Below are 16,034 nucleotides of genomic sequence, written 5' to 3' on the forward strand. Positions count from 1 at the left end.
CACACCTGCCCCCATCCAACTCAGTTAGATAGACCTGCTCGCACCCCAACAATGAGAAGCACTGTATCTGATGGTGTCTACTCCCTCTCTGACTCCATAAAAAACAGAATAGAGAGAGGTTTATATTCCTTAAAGGAAATGTGTTATCGGAAAACGATCTGTTCTTTCAATCACGTTTTTATGTCATACATATTTTCTTAGAATATTGGGTGATTTTTTTACTTTATATTTTCCATGTCACTATCTATATTTTAAGCAAATGTTAGCAATAGACGCTAGGCCTAAAATATGTCAGGACATCCTGAACTTTGAGAGCTGCCAAATGAGCCGTAAACACAATGGTCAGGAGGGGACTTCGTTGACTTTGATGGGAGAGTTTTCTGGGCATGCTCTGTGACCTGTGCAGAGGTCCGGAGGGAGTAGATAAGCTGTGATATCGCCTATTGTGAATGGTGGATCCTGTGTTATCTGTACAGAGGTATTATCTGTTATTGTAATTCTGCTTGTGGTGATAATGCAATAGCTACTGAAAAGTTACCTGAACAGAACAAGAAGCCTCAAGACTCTCAATATATTATTACGCTTGAGCTCAGTGTGAAAACTGTACGATTACGAAAATATCTATAGTGACATGGAAAATTGAAAATAAAAATCGCCAAAAATTCTAAAATAAATCAGTTTAACATAAAGACATTTTTCTTCCTTTTGCCAGAGAATTAAGCTGGTATCAGTTCTGATATGATCAGTTCATCAGCTGTTGAGATGTAAAGGAACATATTGCGGACAATGGAGCTTTTCTTTCCTGTAGCTGTCACAGTTTCATTCCATTTTGCTGCTGATGAATGAGACACTTACTGCCAGAGCTATATTTAAGTAAGGTAATGTTAGCATGCACCTCTGAGAGCAGTTGTGAAATGTTCTGGTGAAACTGTAAATTAGTGCATATTTTACTAATGACTACACTGTGATAATAACACATGCAAAGCGGAACATTTGTGGTAGAAAGGAAAAGGGCAGATGCCATAGCAAATTAGCCGCCATTCTGGTTCTTAATTTTTTGCAAATAGTATTTATCATGTAGAGAAAGTTAATACAAGGCACTTACTAATGTATTGTGATTGTCCATATTGCCTCTTTTGCTGGGGGATTAATTTTTCTATCACATTATACACTGCTCATCAGGGGTGTCGCTAAAGGCTCAGGGCCCTGGTGCAAGAGTTCAGCTTGGGCCCCCCTTCCCTCAGTGCTTTGTGGGAAAGGGCAGGTGAGCACATAGCCCTCCTGCAGCCTGAGGCAAAAATTTAAATGGCAGCAAACCCCCCGCCCCTCTCCCCATGCCCAATTCTTGACCTAACACCTTCGCTTCAGCCAGAAGTGTAACTTGAAGATTCTAGGACACACTGCCATCCCTGCCACTCCCAGCGTGTACTTTCTTCAATACTGGTGTCTTCTTATGAGGCACAAGGGTGTTTGGGCCCAGTAGCTACGCCCCTGCTGCTCATATCCAGCGGTAAGAAGCACCATGAAATCCAGCAGTAGTGGCCGTGCTTGCACACCACACTATAGTGTGAAAGCACGACCACATCTGCTGGATTGCAAGGTGATCATATCCTCTGGAAGCGAGCAGTGTATAATGTGATGGAAAAATGAATCAAGCCAGCAAAGGAAGCAATATGGAGAATCATAGACATTAGTAAGAGCTTGACTTAACTTTCTCTACATGATAAATGCCATTTGCTGAAGGGAGACGACCCCTTTAAATGCAAATAATATCATTTGCTCTATTTCGGAGGGTCTATCCATCGGAATGAGCCTTTAAGATGTTCTACCGCATAGCTAATTTTCTGCAAAGTGCAGGCATCATTTATCCTCAGCTTTGGTATTCCATGCGCTTCTCTTGACATTTTTCACTCTGTCTACAGATTAGGCCTGCTTATTTATTCTCGGGTTGTAGACTGGCACTACATAACAAGTCGATGGTGTGTTGCTTCTGTGAATGGCTTCATCAGGGAGAACTTTACCCTGGCCCAAAGCGGATTCCCCTAGCAATCGGGGTCAGTGAAGCTAACTTACCATCAAAACTTCTGAACATCTTCATGGGACGCTCTGAAGTATGGGCCCTAAAAAAATTGCGGATGGCTGGGCACATTGGTGTTACCGCCTGGCTAGAAATGTGACATGCCAACTCCCCACCCATCATACTGCTACCAGTCAGTGGCCTCAGCGGTGATGTGTGCAGACACTCCAAGCTGCCCAGATGACCATTGCATGATTAGAAAATTTGTATGTTTTTATATGTTGTACTATTCTGAAAACTTTAATAAAAATGACTTGATTAGAAAAAAAAAAAAGAAATCATCTAGGACCTCATGCAGTCACTGAGCTACAGAGGGTACACGAACCATTTCTGCAGCAGTATTTCACTGTTCAGAAACCTCTATCCTGCAGACACATGGGTCTACGAGATGGTTCACAGAAAGAATATAGGTTTACCAGCACTATTTGACTCAAATGGAAATAGGACATCCCGATTCTGCATTAGTGAGTCACATATTGTATGCATTTTGTCAGCATGGTCAACTCAATTAAATCAGTATGGTTGGCCCTGTTGATTCACACGATACCTTATTGATGTTGCAACGTTACCCCATGCCTGAGAAAATTCTCTTTTTTCTTGATATGCAAATAGAAGTTGTTGGAGCACTGAGAGGTTGGCCAAAGCCCTCAGAGAATCGGTTCATCGCCATCACAGAGTCAAGGAAGAGGCGAGCAGACCCTCCAACCAAAGCCGTTGCTTCCCATTCCATCATCGACGCATGCGCAATAGGTATCTACGCCGATACTTGAAAGTGAATGGGTCCGCAAATTGCAGAACGAATGCGGACCCAAATTACGGACATGTGAATGGACCCTTATTTGAAGGAGGGAAACTTTTTCCACCTTGTTCCTGCCATTGAAAACCCGAAATACTATTTTTTAAATGCCATGTGCCCTTCTATCACCAACTTCCACAGTTACATGTTATTGAAATCAAAACCTCATTTTCATGTTTAGGGAGAGCCAAAAAAGTAGGCGGCTTCATTTAGGGAATAAATTATAATGAGTAACTATTCATACTTCTCTTTTAGTAGTAGGAGAGCTTGAAAATATTTGGAAGGCTGGGGTTATTGCAAGTTGGGGTATTTCATGCAGTCTGCCATCTGCTGGTGAAAGGTGAACATTACATGGAAGATATTCACTATTCACCAGCAGGTGGAGTACAGCTGAGAAGAGAGGAAAAAGAAGAATTGACATGTTCATCCTTTTCACATTGCTGCTGACTGGATCAGACTGTCCTGCTGTGTCCACCCCCTCTGTGTGAGATAATCCATCATAGAAGGTTAGTGTGTGTCACAGTGTATTTGTTAGTGTGCATATGTATGCATATATTTGTGTGTCACAGTATGCATATGTGTATTTCTGTATGTGTAAGGGTGGCACTGTGTTTTATATGTGGATGTATGGGCATCACAGTGTGTATATGTACAGTATGTATATGTGTCACAGGGTGTATATGTGTGTGTGAACATTTGTACTTCTGTGTGTTTTGCATGCATATTCATGTGTTATGCAAGTTTGTACAGGTCCATGCCGTGAACCACCCTCTTTACAAAATCCTGCCCCCCAACTAGCATTAGACAATCTCTTTAACCTGTGTAAACCCTTATGGAGATGGACACCTGATTATTTTTGTCTATTTGCTTCCTAAATGCAAAATTGAGCAACTTTCTAAATAGTCTGGATTAAAAACGTCCTACAATTTTATTGTTGTAGAATCTGTGTAACTCCCTAACATAGCTGGCTGTGCTGCTTCTGACATGCATCAGGCAACACATTGCTCCTGGTCTTGTCAGCTCTTTTTGCTCTAACCCTGTCTTCACTGTTAAAGATAGCAAGGAGTGGGAAGGTTGGAAACAGCAGATCAGAGTGTGTAGGAGAGGGAAATATCAGTGTCATCAGAGAAGGCAGATCACACAGGCTGTGCTGTATCACAGTGTAGTACATACAAGGCAGTCTATATGAGTGGATACGTCACATAGGCTGTTTATAAGAACAGATCCCTTATGTGGTATAGGAGCAGCATCAGCATCTGTCAGGGGAATAAAGAATAGATCGCATATGTTTTATGGAAGGAGAGCTCTTTACAGGAATGAAGCTGTGCTGATACATGAGAGCTAGTGAAGGCAACAGCATCCTTGACACACATACAGTACAGACCAAAAGTTTGGACACACCTTCTCATTCAAAGAGTTTTCTTTATTTTCATTACTGAAAATTGTAGATTCACACTGAAGGTATCAAAACTATGAATTAACACATGTGGAATTATATACTTATCAAAAAAGTGTGAAACAACTGAAAATATGTCATATTCTAGGTTCTTCAAAGTAGCCACCTTTTGCTTTGATTACTGCTTTGCACACTCTTGGCATTCTCTTGATGAGCTTCAAGAGGTAGTCATCTGAAATGGTCTTCCAACAGTCTTGAAGGAGTTCCCAGAGATGCTTAGCACTTGTTGGCCCTTTTGCCTTCACTCTGCGGTCCAGCTCACCCCAAACCATCTTGATTGGGTTCAGGTCTGGTGACTGTGGAGGCCAGGTCATCTGGCGCAGCACCCCATCACTCTCCTTCATGGTCAAATAGACCTTACACAGCCTGGAGGTGTGTTTGGGGTCAATGTCCTGTTGAAAAAGAAATGATGGTCCAACTAAACGCAAACCGGATGGAGTAGCATGCCGCTGCAAGATGCTGTGGTAGCCATGCTGGTTCAGTATGCCTTCAATTTTGAATAAATCCCCAACAGTGTCACCAGCAAAGCACCCCCACACTATCACACCTCCTTCTCCATGCTTCACGGTGGGAACCAGGCATGTAGAGTCCATCCGTTCACCTTTTCTGCGTCGCACAAAGACACGGTGGTTGGAACCAAAGATCTCAAATTTGGACTCATCAGACCAAAGCACAGATTTCCACTGGTCTAATGTCCGTTCCTTGTGTTTAGCCCAAACAAGTCTCTTCTGCTTGTTGCCTGTCCTTAGCAGTGGTTTCCTAGCAGATATTCTACCATGAAGGCCTGATTCACACAATCTCCTCCTAACAGTTGTTCTAGAGATGTGTCTGCTGCTAGAACTCTGTGTGGCATTGACCTGGTCTCTAATCTGAGCTGCTGTTAACCTGCGATTTCTGAGGCTGGTGACTCGGAGGAACTTATCCTCCGCAGCAGAGGTGACTCTTGGTCTTCCTTTCCTGGGGCAGTCCGCATGTGAGCCAGTTTCTTTGTAGCGCTTGATGGTTTTTGTGACTGCACTTAGAGACACTTTCAAAGTTTTCCCAATTTTTCGGACTGACTGGCCTTCATTTCTTAAAGTAATGATGGCCACTCGTTTTTCTTTACTTAGCTGCTTTTTTCTTGCCATAATACAAATTCTAACAGTCTATTCAGTAGGACTATCAGCTGTGTATCCACCTGACTTCTCCACAATGCAACTGATGGTCCCAACCCCATTTATAAGGCAAGTAATCCCACTTATTAAACCTGACAGGGCACACCTGTGAAGTGAAAACCATTTCAGGTGACTACCTCTTGAAGCTCATCAAGAGAATGCCAAGAGTGTGCAAAGCAGTAATCAAAGCAAAAGGTGGCTACTTTGAAGAACCTAGAATATGACATATTTTCAGTTGTTTCACACTTTTTTGTTATGTATATAATTCCACATGTGTTAATTCATAGTTTTGATGCCTTCAGTGTGAATCTACAATTTTCATAGTCATGAAAATAAAGAAAACTCTTTGAATGAGAAGGTGTTTCCAAACTTTTGGTCTGTACTGTACCTAACGTCCATTATTTATTACTGGCATGGATTCATCCTCATAAGAAATTTCTGGAAATATGAGCATATTGCCAACTGAATAAAGAAATGGAAATTGAAGATTGAAACTTTTTTTTTTTTTTTTGCAATTAATATAAGTATATCACTGAGAAAGCAAATTACCCCCTACAATATAACTTTTAATAAGTATACATTAAAATACTCCTACATCAAAAAAAATTCCAAAGGAAATAAAGTGAAGCAAATGAATTATCTAATAGGACAAATAGACATCCACTCAAAGGGTGGAGGGTATAACTCAGGTCAAGCCTATTAATTGCCACGATGTGGCCACTCACGATTCTGTAGATCACGATGTAGGGGGCTCATGCCGTCACATAATTCATTGATTAGATATCAGGATGCTGCAGCATAAGTTCTCCTGTCGTATTGACGGTATCATCCATAGATGGGTATAGATCCGCTTTTTGGCATGGGCACACTATCCCTATATGGCTAATGTGTCCCTGCCTAAAAGCGGCGTAATCGCCCCAATTCATATAAGTAATAATATTTTTTGGGTGGGAAGAAAGTCTTCTACCAAAAATAGCAGAAAGAACCGTATAATGGAAAAGTTCATGTGGATGTGAAAAGGTCTATGCAGTGTGCAAAATATGCTTGCTCGAAGTTATAAATTGAGAAATAAAATTATTTTTCTCAGCAATGCGGGCACAAATGAATGTGGGATCAACACAGATGCCTTCAGCTGCCAAGTGCACATGTAACGGGTCAGCCATTTATAGGCACAAAGCCGCCAACCTATGCCATTTAGATGGCATTCACATCATTGCATGCAAACACTTTTAACATATGCTGCACCTATATACTGTATGTACAGTATATATATATATATATATATATATATAAATATAAAAAAGAAAAAAAGAAATGGCAGCACCGTCACAGATAAAAAATGGATGAAGGGTGCAAAAAAGCCCAGTATGGATATAAGCCAATCCAATAAGATGCAAACGATGAAAAGAAGGGCAGCACTCCAATGAATAAAAAATACAAAAACTTTATTTACCCATAAGGCTGTAGCGACGTTTCGGCTCTTACACAGGAGCCTTCCTCAAGCAGTGTGTACAAACCAAGCTCTGAACATATATAGTGTTATAGCTAACCATAACCAATTACATGTCAAGTGAACATAATTAATAAAAAATCTAAAATACATGATACATCATAAATATAAAGACAGATAAAACCAACAATAAAGCATAATCCAATCGTGGTACACCTAATTAAATAAAAATTATTTCCATGAATATAAGGTATAGTAAAATATCTATACAGATACATAATTAATAATATTATCAGTGCCAACTGTAGACAATTACATAAAGTGATGAGTGCTTACTCGTACAGGTGATGTGTGTAGAGGATGCAGGATGAAGGACGGCTGTATTCCATGCTGACATGTGCAATCCGGCGTTCCTGGATCACCACTGCGCATGTCCCTATGACGTATACTGCGTGTTCCCGGCCAGTACTGATCACATCACTTTATGTAATTGTCTACAGTTGGCACTGATAATATTATTAATTATGTATCTGTATAGATATTTTACTATACCTTATATTCACGGAAATAATTTTTATTTAATTAGGTGTACCACGATTGGATTATGCTTTATTGTTGGTTTTATCTGTCTTTATATTTATGATGTATCATGTATTTTGGATTTTTTATTAATTATGTTCACTTGACATGTAATTGGTTATGGTTAGCTATAACACTATATATGTTCAGAGCTTGGTTTGTACACACTGCTTGAGGAAGGCTCCTGTGTAAGAGCCGAAACGTCGCTACAGCCTTATGGGTAAATAAAGTTTTTGTATTTTTTATTCATTGGAGTGCTGCCCTTCTTTTCATCGTTTATATATATATATATATATATATATATATATATACACTCACCTAAAGAATTATTAGGAACACCATACTAATACGGTGTTGGACCCCCTTTTGCCTTCAGAACTGCCTTAATTCTACATGGCATTGATTCAACAAGGTGCTGATAGCATTCTTTAGAAATGTTGGCATATATTGATAGGATAGCATATTGCAGTTGATGGAGATTTGAGGGATGCACATCCAGGGCACGAAGCTCCCGTTCCACCACATCCCAAAGATGCTCTATTGGGTTGAGATCTGGTGACTGTGGGGGCCATTTTAGTACAGTGAACTCATTGTCATGTTTAAGAAACCAATTTGAAATGATTCGAGCTTTGTGACATGGTGCATTATCCTGCTGGAAGTAGCCATCAGAGGATGGGTACATGGTGGTCATGAAGGGATGGACATGGTCAGAAACAATGCTCAGGTAGCCCGTGGCATTTAAACGATGGCCAATTGGTACTAAGGGGCCTAAAGTGTGCCCAGAAAACATCCCCCCCACCATTACACCACCACCACCAGCCTGCACAGTGGTAACAAGGCATGATGGATACATGTTCTCATTCTGTTTACGCCAAATTCGGACTCTACCATTTGAATGTCTCAACAGAAATCGAGACTCATCAGACCAGGCAACATTTTTCCAGTCTTCAACAGTCCAATTTTGGTGAGCTCGTGCAAATTGTAGCCTCTTTTTCCTATTTGTAGTGGTACCCGGTGGGGTCTTTTGCTGTTGTAGCCCATCTTTCTTTCCCATTTTGACATTCAGTTTGGAGTTCAGGTGATTGTCTTGACCAGGACCACAACCCTACATGCATTGAAGCAACTGCCATGTGATTGGTTGACTAGATAATCGCATTAATGAGAAATTGAACAGGTGTTCCTAATAATTCTTTAGGTGAGTGTGTGTATATATATATATGACACACCTCCAACTTCAGACAAGTAATGCGTATAACCTTCTTTATCACACCCCAAAGTTAATACATACCCCCAGACTACTAAACAAATGCAGACTCCCTTAAAACCCAGCCCCAAGATCAGACCCGCTAACTACAGACCCCAGACCAAACCTTCAGATGCCAGATTCCATGAATGAATACAGACCCCAGACCAGACTCTCTAGATACTCATCTTGTTCTGCTTGTTCCTGCTGCTTGCAGTCCTTTTCAGTCTGTAGACGGGAGATTATCTATGGTGGCCCCTGGGACTGAAGAAGAGTGCAGGAACTAGGAGAAGTCTTGATTTCAAATACTGTATGATATACAGTACACGCGAACTCTCCTGCAGAGTCCAGGAGACGCCCTGGACATGTTGGGGGAGACTTGGCTAATATGTGACATAGTAACCTAAAAGCATATGACATATTTGTATGTAAAAGACTAACAAAAAAAAAAAAAAAGATATTCACATGTAAAAAATCGTTAAAAATGTTACTCCTGAGGCTGAGAGAAAGCCCTTTTGACTAAGGCTACTTTCACACTAGCGTTTTTTGTGGATCCGTCATGGGTCTGCAAAAACGCTTCCGTTACAATAATACAACCAAAAAAAATCACAGAAATAAGATAATAATGCACTTAGTAAAGTAGATGCAAGCATTATATATGGACAAAGTCCTCACTCTGATGTGATAAAATCTGAGACACTTAGACAATATATTTTGATCAAAACACATCTGTGCCCGCCTACCAAGCGCCAAGGTGGTCTCAGGTCAGGCGGGTCTTACGCTGAACCTACCTAGGCCATTGGGCTTCTATTTTCAGGAGTACAGACCCCGCACATATGGTGTGCTGCTCCTAGTCACCTCCAATAATACAACCGCATGCATCCATCATAAACGGATCCGGTTGTATTATGTCTTCTATAGCCATGATGGATCCGTCTTGAACACCATTGAAAGTCAATGGAGGACGGATCAGTTTTCTATTGTGTCAGAGAAAACGGATCCTGCCCCCATTGACTTACATTGTGTGGCAGGACGGATCCGTTTGGCTCAGTTTCGCCAGGCGGACAGCAAAACGCTGCAGGCAATGTTTTGGTGTCCGCCTCCAGAGCGGAATGGTGACTGATCGGAGGCAAACTGATGCATTCTGAGCGGATCCTTTTCCATTCAGAATGCATTAGGGCAAAACTGATCCGTTTTGGACCGCCTGTGAGAGCCCTGAACGGATCTCACAAACGGAAAACCAAAACGCCAGCGTGAAAGTAGCCTTAGATTTACAAAGGAAAAGGCAAAAAAACATATAAGAAATATATATAAATAATAAATAAATATATATCGCCAAAAGATAATCCTAAAACAACTAGTGAAATTCACGGGACACACAGTAAATAAAGTACATATATATAGTAATATATTTCTCCATAATAAATAAAGGCAGAGCAGTGGTCATATGTTCCATACAGCTCCCGCTGGGTTGGGATACATGTCTTTTCTCCTCCTGCTTTGACTGTCTTAGATGAATGCCTGTCATTTGTATATTGTCCACCAAATGGTCCGGCAATGTTTTTTTTTTTTTTTATTTGTTTGTGCTTTTGAATAAAGCATACAAAATATCTTTAAAAAAAAAAAAAGCATAGTCAAAATGGCTAATTTAAGCCCAGGAGGCCGCCTCGAAGTAAAGGGTTAATCCACTGAGCATATTGGTATCAGTCAGGCTCCCAGTGCTGGCCGGCTTCCCGTTCAGAGCTGCTCTGATAAGCTGTGTGATCCTCCCGGGATGAGGTGCAGAGCTGCTGATGCTGGCTACATGAGGGCTGCTATATAACAGGATCCCCCCTGCTCCCCGGTGAGGACGGGCTTGCACGTTGTATGTGTGCTGCTGGGGAGCACAGGCTGTCTCTCTCTGCATGGCTTCCAGGCGAGGACCCCCTCACAGAGCAATCATGAGCAGCAGCAGAATCAGTTTCTTTGAGGTAAGCCCCAGGATCTGCAGAACTGCAACCTCCATCCACTGTGTGCTATCCTCTGCGCTAACCGTAGACCGGCTATATCTGGCTGCATGGAATATACCGCATGGAGCTCACAGCTGCTGCTGCTGCACAAAGTTTCCACCGCCATTCATCTGTCGTGGCGTGGACTTTTAACCAGTTCTGTTCCAGTAGTGGATCTATGCAGTAAAGCTGCAAGCGGAGGGTTCTGTACAAATGCAACCCTCATATACCGTAATCTGTGTGTCTGTGGCTCCTTGGTGATCGCAGCATGGAAAATAGATCGATTTGGTCAGCAATAGAGATGATGGTTGTTATTGTTCTGCCGCTTCTAGGGGCATTTCTTACAGTTAATGTATGGGTCATGTATGTAATGTGCCAGATTAATTATGATATCCGTGTACTGCCTTGTGGTATGTAATCGTAGTACTGCATGCACATGATTGAGGTATGCTAAACTCATGATACCTGCTCTCATTTACAGACACTTTTTTTGTGTTGAAAAGTGGAGAAACTTATAGTAACATGGGGGGTCATTTATTAAGATCGGTGTTTTAGACTCCGGTCTTAATAACCTCTGCACTGGTGGTGGATTCCCCGAAGTTATGAAGAGGCGCCGCCGGTCTAGAGGAACCTGGCGTAGATTTAGAACATTTTCTATGCCTAAAACAGGCGTAAAAAATGATAAATGAGACGGGCCCTGAGGCCCGTCCTCTTTCTCACCTACACCACCCTTTTCTAGACCTGGTGTGAGTGGGGAAAAGTCGCAGATTACGGTGCAAATAACCTCTGCGCTGCAATCTGCACCCAAAAATTGGTGTATATCGGATAATAAATGACCCCCATAGTTTGTCAGGCTGAAAAAAAACATCCGTCCATCCAGTTCAGCCTGTTATCCTGCAGGTTGATCCAGAGGAAGGCAAAAAAAAAAACTCATGTGGGTAGAGGAAAAAATTCAGGCAATCACAATAATTCCCTGGATCAACGACCTCTCTCTAGTAGCTATAGCCTGTAATACTATTACACTCCAGAAATACATCCAGGCCCCTCTTGAATTCCTTTATTGTACTCGCCATCACCACCTCCTCAGGCAGAGAGCTCCATAGTCTCACTGCTCTTACCGTAAAGAATCCTTTTCTATGTTTGTGTACAAACCTTCTTTCCTCTAGATGCAGAGGGTCTGTGAATGAGTCGTTTGCGACCTTGAAGACGCAGCTCCTTTTCCTAACTGTTGCAAAAAATGTATAGGCCTCCAAAGAAATACCAATTTTTCAGTGCAAATTGGTAAATGTGAACCACTGGGCCTGTGACCGGGCTAATGTCACCAATAACTGGTGGTACTGTGTGGGGCACTGCCTTCATGATTGCATTTGATTGGCTGGGGTTAGTAGTATTGTGGGTAACATACATGTATATAGGATAATGTACCACCCCTACCGTCCATTATAAAAAAAAAATTACCAAATTTGCTTAGAACTTTACAACTTATTTCTTGTATGTTTGTGTGAATACACACCTTGACTGCTGCAGAAACTTTTTTGGAGTACGGTCTGCAATATCTGAGATGTGGGTTTTGTTGTTTCGCAGCAGTTGGGGCACAGTACTCCATAATACACACTGCAGCTGCTGAAGAACCTCTTTTCTTAAGAGAGCACCACATGTTGGTAGTTGGAACAGGATCTGACATCAGAATTTGAAGTTTATGTTATTATTTTCCAGTTGTGATAGATAAAAAGATATGCTATAAATATTAGATAGATAGATAGATAGATATGCCCTAGATATGATGGTTTTAGCATGCCGACTTTGGAAGAACCAGCCTAGTTGTGAATGCAGAGCGTCACAGCATCATGATGGCGTTAAATGTGATAATGGGGATGTGAGAGTAGTCAGAGTGTAGAAGCATGTGCACATCGGAGGTGTCATGCATAAAATGGTGACAGTCTGAGACTTGTGACATCTCTTGTAATGGCTGAATATGTGCCCATAATAATGTCTATACGAGTCTATTCATTTACTGTCTTCTACAAGGCACACAGCACATGCCGCATTATTACACAGGGGGCTCCTGTTACCAGGTAGGTTGCCGGACGTCCCGCACACTGTGGACTGAGGCTTTGTATCTTCTACAACCCCGGGAAATGATTCTATTTCCTGGAAAAATACATGATTCTAGGAATATTTCTATCTATTCATTTATGTAGCAGGTCTGAGTGTGGGAGCAGGCACATTGTAAATGCTGAACGTACTGGAAAGGTCACGTCTACCCAGGTCTGGTTCACATCAGAACGTTTGCTTACTGTAGCTCGGCTGAGCGGGGAGGATCCTGGAGAGGCACTCACTACCAATTATACATTATTGTCCTACAGTACATTAAAGAGGACCTTTCATCGGTCCAAACATTGTGAACTAAGTATCATGACATATACAGCGGCGCCCAGGGATCTCACTGCACTTACTATTATCCCTGGGCGCCGCTACGTTCTCCCGTTATGTCCTCCGGTATGTTCGGGGACTTGGTTATAGTAGGCGGAGACTGCCCTTGTTCTCCTGGGCGTCTCCTTCTCCCAGGCTGTAGCGCTGGCCAATCACATCGCAGAGCTCACAGCCTGGGAGAAAAAACCTCCCAGGCTGTGAGCTCTGCTCTGCGATTGGCCAGCGCTACAGCCTAGGAGGAGGAGACACCCAGCAGAACAAGGGCAGTCTCCGCCTACTATAACCAAGTCCCCTAAGACTCCGCCTACTATAACCAAGTCCCCGAACATACCGGAGGACATAACGGGAGAACGGAGCGGCGCCGAGGGATAATAGTAAGTGCAGTGAGATCCCTGGGCGCCGCTGTATATGTCATGATACTTAGTTCACAATGTTTGGACAGATGAAAGGTCCCCTTTAAACGGGTTGTGCCTCAAAAAAATATTCTACTTTTGTCAAACCAGCACCTGGATCTGAATACTTTTGTAATTGTATGTAAATAAAAGTTTAATGTAGCCACTGAGTTATTCGATAAAATGTATCTGTTTGTTCTTTTCCTTATTTCTCTGTTCACCGGTGGTCGCACATGCTCAGTTTATTTCTTCAACTGCCAGCCATATCTTCTGTTAGAGGCTGTGGTAGTTATAGGGAAAGAGCTACCGCAGAAAGGACACGTCCCCATGAGAATCTAGCAGAACGATTGGAGCAATGAATGGGGTGATCTCTGGTTCCATGGGAGGTACAGGTCTGGTTCTAGCTTTGTTAGAAAGAGATTGTCCTGCACTGTATTATGTCTGATTCATTGTTCACATCAATCATGGCATAACTTCTTTAAGAATAAGCCATCAATGTTTTTTTATTTATTCCCAGAGAACCCCCATTGGGTTGGCGTCTCACACACAGTTTTTGGTGCAGGTTTTGTGAGCAGAAGTGGATCCAGCAGGAAGGAGAAGTAGAAATCCTTCCTCTATATTTATCATCCCTTCCCAACCCTGTTCTAGCTTCATCTAAAAATTTTGTAAAAAATTTAAAACTGCCACAAAAACCTGTGTATGACCAAAACAGTATGACCAAAACAAAAAGACTTAATCACTAACTCAATCCTCCGCCGCCGTTCCAGTGCCACCACTGGTGCTCCCGGTGATCTGTGTTTGTGCCGCTGCAGTGATCACGTGCCTGACTACTCTACATGACCGCTGCAGCCAGTCACTGACCTCAATGATCACGTGGACGTCGTCTTAGCCAACAAAACTGTGCTCCAGTGATGAGGTGCCTGACTACCTCAGATGACCTCTGACTGCAATGGAGTGCTCGGACACATCATCACTCCTGGATGGAAGCATAGACCACTGGGATTGCAGGAACAGCAGCAAATAGAACAGGAGAGTTGTCACAGGGGAGTCATTTATGTTTTTTTTTTTTTATTAAAGAAGCACTCTTACAATTTTTTTTGTAAATTATGGTGAAGGTAATTTTCTTAATGGTGGCTTTATTTGTGAGTTACCGAATCCGCTCCCTTCTGATCCTCAGCTGTGTCATGTGACCGACACTCCAGCTGACACAGCGTCTTATGTGTGGACAGGAAGTCAGTTTGTCTGTTGATTCCTATGAGATTGGCATCAAGGCTCTCCCCATAGAGAAACTGACCTCCATGGACAGCCACAATGCACCTGGTTGGCTCAATCCACAGTCCTATGTGTAAGAGGTATCCTGTCTGCTGCCATTAAAGGGGATGTCTCACTTCAGTAAATGGCGTTTATCATGTAGAGAATTTTAATACAAGGCCCTTACTAATGTATTGTAATTGTCCATATTGCCTCCTTTGCTGGCTGGATCCATTTATCCATTCCATTATACACTGCTTATTTCCAGGGGTTACGACCACCGCTGCAGCACAGATACGAGCTGGTCGGGACGGGAGCTGCTGTGCATGCGTACCAGTGTGCGCTCTCACGATCCCAGCCACCAGAGAGGCCGGCGCTTTTTTTACAGTCTGCAAGCGCGACCACCGCTGCTGGATTGCAGGGTGGTCATAACCCCTGGAAATGAGCAGTGTATAATGTGATGGAAAAATGAACCAAGCCAGCAAAGGAGGCAATATGGACAATCACTATACATTAGTAAGCGCCTTGTATTCACTTTCTCTACATGATAAATGCCACTTGCTGGAGTTAGACAACCCCTTTAAGGAAAGAACGACTGGGCCTTCTGTATTGCAACATGCCCGATCTTTTGCCACTGGTATTTGGCAGCACGTTTTCTCCTCATCCATGTTAAAATAAGCATAAATGATACCCGCTGTGTAAACGTCTGCACATTCCCTGACAACAGATATACCTACCAGACACCTAAACGTATGACATGAATTCACAGCATATTACAAAAAGACATGGAAGACCTTGTGCCCTGTGATGGGCTTTGGGGTGGATAATAAAAAAAACTAACTGCTGATCTTCATATCAACAAAATATTTAATTGAAATATCAATCTCATTTCAATTGTACTTCTGTATCCAGATACAGCCGGCAGTGTGTATATGTATATACATCTAATACAATTTCTAGATATAACCTTGGCAGCCAGGATGGAAATATCCATGGTTTACATTGCTGGGTTCACTCAGAGAACGAGGAAATGCCTCCTAGAATGCTGTTTATGTTAGAAAGTACTTTGGTTTTTATCTCATAACTAAACAGTTTTATTACAAAAAAAAAAAAGAAAAAAGTTTTGAACCACTTTAACCAGCTGAAGACTTTAGACCGGGCTATTTACCCCACTTCCTGACCAGGCACATTTTCCATTTTATTTGAAAACCATAA

General features: G+C 42.1%; 1 protein-coding gene across 2 annotated transcripts in view; it reads left to right on the plus strand.

Moving 5' to 3' along the window:
* Nucleotides 1-10,527: 10,527 nt before the first annotated feature.
* LOC122943401 (very-long-chain enoyl-CoA reductase-like) overlaps nucleotides 10,528-16,034 on the plus strand; it is a 57,879-nt gene continuing 52,372 nt past the window's right edge. Inside the window, exon 1 of one of the 2 annotated variants that reach the window (XM_044301107.1) lies at nucleotides 10,528-10,598. Coding sequence is in view for 1 of the 2 variants with exons in the window: in XM_044301106.1 (XP_044157041.1) it covers nucleotides 10,660-10,725 (66 nt within the window). In the remaining variant the exon portion in view is untranslated. Of the gene's footprint in view, nucleotides 10,726-16,034 lie in introns of both variants that reach the window. The other variant, XM_044301106.1, reaches the window with a different exon arrangement.

The sequence above is a fragment of the Bufo gargarizans genome, chromosome 7 (genome assembly GCF_014858855.1).
Source record: "Bufo gargarizans isolate SCDJY-AF-19 chromosome 7, ASM1485885v1, whole genome shotgun sequence".
NCBI lineage: Eukaryota > Metazoa > Chordata > Amphibia > Anura > Bufonidae > Bufo > Bufo gargarizans.